The sequence below is a fragment of the Leptopilina boulardi genome, unplaced genomic scaffold, assembly GCF_019393585.1.
Source record: "Leptopilina boulardi isolate dan_hultmark-lab unplaced genomic scaffold, ZJU_Lbou_2.1 LbouV2_40, whole genome shotgun sequence".
Lineage (NCBI taxonomy): Eukaryota > Metazoa > Arthropoda > Insecta > Hymenoptera > Figitidae > Leptopilina > Leptopilina boulardi.
This window is the reverse complement of record NW_026137974.1, coordinates 72,854-78,406: the sequence shown is the minus strand read 5'-3', so window position 1 is coordinate 78,406 and position 5,553 is coordinate 72,854. Positions and strand designations below refer to the sequence as shown.

The 5,553-nt window shown below is 32.1% G+C and overlaps 1 protein-coding gene across 1 annotated transcript; it reads left to right on the top strand.

Moving 5' to 3' along the window:
• The first annotated feature begins 315 nt into the window (after positions 1–315).
• On the top strand, positions 316–5,223 carry LOC127289271 (achaete-scute complex protein T3-like). The gene is made up of 2 exons (XM_051317103.1): positions 316–1,559; positions 4,944–5,223. Exon 1 carries the CDS (start codon positions 566–568, stop codon positions 1,508–1,510), a length of 945 nt encoding a protein of 314 aa, XP_051173060.1. The 5' UTR covers positions 316–565; the 3' UTR covers positions 1,511–1,559; positions 4,944–5,223.
• The last annotated feature ends 330 nt before the right edge of the window (positions 5,224–5,553 follow it).

The following is a 5,553-nucleotide window of genomic DNA, read 5'->3' as shown; positions in this document are numbered from 1 at the left end:
TGAAAGGGGGAGGGGAGAGAAGGTTGTTGTCGCGTGCCGTTTGAAAACTGGTGGACCAGCACTCTATATATATGTATATATGTGAATTCACTTCGAGATGAGAATCTCGGAAGGGCTATAAGCACGCTACGTGCAAAATGGTGGGGGAGTTGGGTACTGGAAGAAGAAGCTTCCAAAAGAGGGGTAACAACTAACACACAGACACACACACACACACACACACATAAAGGAAGCACGAGGGGCATAGGGCCCATATTGTAAAACCCAATGGTGGGGAGCGGCGCGTGCCCGCCCGTCTATAAATGACCCCGAACCCTCTTCAGCAAGGCATTTCGGGAGCCACGGTCGTACCGTGTACATCAAGTATTCCCAATATAAGCAAAAAAAAAAAAAAAATCGTTAATATCGATTCTTATATTGATATTTTAATCCCTTGTGACAAACAGTGATTTTTGTTCATCGATTTTTTTTTTTCGGAAATTTTAACAGAAAATTTTGGAAATTTTTTACCAAAATTTTTTTTTTTACATAAAAAGTGAATTTTAGACGAAGAAATTAGTGTGATATGACCCTAGTGAAAAAAGAGAGCATTGTTTTACCAATAATGTTGACTCAACAACATATTCGTCATCATGGACTTGTGCCTGTTTCTGTAAATAATGTATCACAGCAACAAATTCATCGTGGCAATGTTATTGTATCAACTGGTACATTGGCAACAGGTACGGATGTGAAAATTGCTCTACAACAGCAGCAGCAACAACAACAGCAGCAGCAGCAGCAGCAAAATTGTAATAATAAACGTACAAAAATGTATCAAACAACACCCTATGGTACAGTACATCAACCGGCATCAGTTGCACGTCGCAATGCACGTGAACGTAATCGAGTGAAACAAGTGAACAATGGATTTGCAAAATTACGTCAGCATATACCGCAAAGTGTTGCACAGGCATTGGGTGGTAATACAGCGGGTACACATGGTGGTGCTCGTGCCGGTAGTAAAAAACTCTCTAAAGTTGAAACATTAAGAATGGCAGTTGAATATATAAGAAGTTTACAATTATTATTAGACGATCAAGATGGTTCGGAAATTGATGCATCAACATCAATTTTATCATCGTCACCAAATTCATCGAATCAACAACATTCACCAATTGAAATGAGACTACATGCACCAAGTGAACATGGTAGTGATATTAGTGGACATTATAGTCATAATCATCATCATCATCATCATAGTCAGCAGCATCAGCAGCATCATAATATGAGACAAAATCCATCGAGTCCTGGTTATGCAGCAACACCATGCTCAGAGGCATCGAGTGCATCGCCAACGCCAAGTTTTGTATCGGAGGCATCGTCAGCTGGTAGTCAAGGTTATGGAACCAGTTCATCGGTGACGTTGTATGTTGCACCGTCCGATACATATGATATGTATGAGCCAACAAGTCCTGAGGATGAGGAATTACTGGATTGCATCTCCTGGTGGCAGCAGAGCCAAGGATGATGATGAGGAAGTTTCATTATTGGGAGTTTGACTTCCGCCTCTCTAACAGGTATTGAAAAATTCAAATTTACTAATATTTTTTTGAAAATTGATTTTGATAAATATTTTTTTCTTGTTGAAACATACTGTTTATTGAATTTTGGTAAATAATGGTTTATTTCAAAATTAGAAACATTTAAATTCCTTTTTCGGCTAAGAAATTATCAGTTTTTTTTTGGAAATTTTACTTTAAATTCTTTTTTGGTTTGTAAATTTTTTGTTCAAGTTGAAATAATTCAAAGTAGCAATTACGGATTGAAATTAGAAATTTTTACAACAACGGAGGCTTGAAAAAGCACTACGGATGTTTAAAAAATACTACGGAGGCTTAAAAAAGTACTACGGATGTTTAAAAAATACTACGGAGGCTTGAAAAAGTACTACGGATGTTTAAAAAATATTACGGAAGCTTAAAAAGTACTACCATTAGAGAAACCATTATTCCCAAATTTAGAAAACAGTTCCATTTGTTGATAAGCTTTCAAAATATGGCTTTAAAAATTTCTAACGGATTATTTAGTGAAAAATTTTTGCCATAATTTTTTAGTTAAAATTTTATTTGGTTTAAATTTTTCAAAAATTTGGTATTAAAAAAAAATGATTCACATTCAATTCAGGGTTCAAACTATATGAAAAATATAATGAAAAACAAACTAATGGGTTCATATTGAAACTGATTTGAATGAATTAAAATTTTGTATATACAGAAAAATTACCCCAAATTTGACACAGGTTAATTCTGAAAAATTCTCCTTCTAATTAATAGAGGGTTTTTTCGCTTTCCGAATTTAAGACCTAATAAAACCCCCCCCCCTCTATTTCATAAATGGTTTGGAAAAAAAAAAAATTTACAAAAGGGAAAATTGTTTTATATTCAGTGTGACCACAAAATTGTATAAGAATCTGGACCACAATTTTTCTTATCTCTTGGAGTCATTATATACCTTTTTTTGGCATCTTTTCATATTTTTCTCTCTCTTTCTCTCGGTCATATATCTTCTTTTTTCGCTATTATTGAAAGTAAATAGTGAATTTAAGCGCCAGTTTGTCTGTGGGTTTCTCTATACGATTTTCTATGTATGTATGTATATATATATATATATATAACGCGGAGGAAGCCCAAAGAAATATTTTCTGACTAGATTTGTGACCTTGCCCTTAACAATGGCGCGACCCCTCGCTGAAGCTCAGGGAACCATTCAGAATGTAGACTCCATTCAGAAGAGGGCAACGCATATATATATGTACATGCATTTCAGAAACGAACACGCTTTTGTGCCTTGGGATTTCTTTCACTTTTTCATATTTGCTCTCTATGCGTTTTTCCTCACATCCCTCTTCTCTCTCTCTCTCTCTCTCTCTCTCTCTCTCTCTCTCTCTCTCTCTCTCTCTCTCTCTCTCTCTCATTCTTTTTTTTATTCTTCTTCTTCTTTTTTTCTGCCCCTCTTTATCCCCTTGGTCCATGCGACAAAAATTCAATTCATATTTTTCGAATTATTCAAATTAATAAAAAAAAATGTTTATTTTTTTTTTAAATTAAATTATAATTAATTTTTATTATTTGCATTTGGAAAATTGAGAAGCAATTGATTTGAGTTGGCAATTGTAATTAGGGTTTTTTTTTTTTTTTTTTTTTTTTTTTTGAATAATTATCCGGAAGGTATTGGTAAAATTAGTGAAGAATGAGTAGAAAATTTTTAATGTGGCTTTCGTAGCCTAGTGGTTAGGGCGTTGGATTCGCGACAAAAAAATCAGGGTTCGATTCCTGGCACCCGGGGGGGATTTTTTCTCAATGTAAAAAAATTATTCTCAATTGGGAAAGAGGTGTAAATAAATAGTTTTGGTAAATTATTAATTTTTAATTGAATAACAGCAATGGTAATTAATTAAAATAAAAATATATTCGAAACGTTGCAATTACAATACAGTACAATACAATACAGTATAATTCAGTGGAATACGGTACAATTCGGTACAATACAATACAGTACAATACAATACAGTACAATACAATACAGTACAATACAATACAGTACAATACAATACAGTACAATTCGGTACAATACAGTAAAATTCAGTGCAATACGGTACAATTCGGTACAATACAATTAAGTACAGTACGGTACAATACAGTACAATTCGGTACAATACAATACAGTACAATTCAGTACAGTACGGTACAAAACAGTACAATTCGGTACAATACAGTACAATTCAGTGCAATACGGTACAATTCGGTACAATACAATACAGTACAATTCGGTACAATACAGTACAGTACAATTCGGTACAATACAATACAGTACAATTCGGTACAATACGGTACAATTCGGTACAATACAGTACAATATCGTACAATAAAATTAAAAAAAAATTGAATTACACTGAAAAAAAGATGATTTAAATAAAAAATTTAAGGAAAAAAAATGGAAAATGAAATTAATTTCCCGGAAAATCGCCCATTTTTATTTTAATGTCCCTTTTCCAACTTTGAAAATTTCAGTTTCCTTCGAAAAAAAAGAATTGACAGAGGCGAAGGGGGGGGGGTGAGAAATGACATATAATAATGATAAAACTCGAAGGGCGGCTTCCGAACGAAATTAATGGTTTAGAGATAATTAGGAGTTATTTCCGCGTTAGGAGAGAAAGAGAGAGACCATTTTTCGGGGGACCTTGAAAACGTTCAACGATCTTGGGGACATTAAAGGTGAACCGAACGAAGGAGAGAGAGAGAAATGTCCACCCAAACGCTTTTAAAACGCAATGGCTCGCCTTTAGTCGGGCAAAAGCGTAATCTTTCCAGTTTTCGTTGAATCCCCTCCCACCGATTTTTTTTTTTTTTTTTTTTTTTTTTAAAGGGCTCTCCTTACTCTTACACATACCATAGTTGTATATCGTATATATATATATATATATATATACGATTTTGTCTCGCGCGCTGAGTTTAACCTGAATGCATCTTTCAGGATATTCCAGCCCCCTTTGTCGGGTTTTTCGAACCGGTATGCTATTCTTTGACTCTTTCTCTCTCTCTCTGTCTCTCTTTTTTAAAAATGAGAGAGAAGGAGAATCGCCCTTACCTGAAAAATCATCCCTTGAAAACTTATTCTTGCATTTTATACCTACCTGTGTCGATGTTTCGGGATTTTATTTTATCGAGAAAAAAAATTCAACTCGTTTTTTTCTTTTTTCTAAAATTTGTATTTACTCCTTGGAGAAAAAATTTTTAATTTGCCAAAAAATATTTAAAACGTAACTTATATAATATAATGTAATAAAATATAATAAAATATGAAAATGAAATGAAATTATTATTATTATAAAAAATAATTTAAAAACAAAATTTTAAATATCGAATATATAACTAAATATCTATTTCTCTTTTTTGTTACAGAATTCCATAAAAGACTGTACATATAAAAAATATATATGTGTATTCTGAAAGAGAGGAAAACCTCCATCGGCTGTTCCACCAACTGTGATCTAGTCAAAAAAAAAAAAAAAAAAAAAAAATCCCTCTGGGAAAAAACAATTTCCGGCGGAAAAAATTCATATATATTTTATTAATAATGTAAAAATACATTTTTCATTTTCGAAAAAAAAAATAATGTAATAAAAATAATATTTCTCAGCCCAAAAAAAAAAAAAGAAAAAAAAATGGTACATTATTATTATATATTTGTAAATAATATCTATATATGTATATAAAATATATAACACATATTATTTATACATATATATATATATTTTTTTTTTTATATACAATAAAGTATATTTGGCTTAAAAAAATATTCTCTTTTCAAAAATTGTACCATTTTTTTTTTTTTTTTTTTGATTGAGCTTTTTTAAAATCTTTTTTTTTTTTTGAATGTCAAGAAAAATAAGAAAAGAAATGATCGAGCGCGTGATGTATACACAAAAGTGCCTTTTATATGTAGAAATTTATATATATATATACCGATGTGCTCAAAAAAAAGTACGCCATGAATGTGAGCGACTTTTTT

What these genes read in the sequence shown, in the direction of transcription:
- LOC127289271 (XM_051317103.1), top strand. Translation starts at nt 566, where the DNA reads ATGACCCTAGTGAAAAAAGAGAGCATTGTTTTACCAATAATGTTGACT.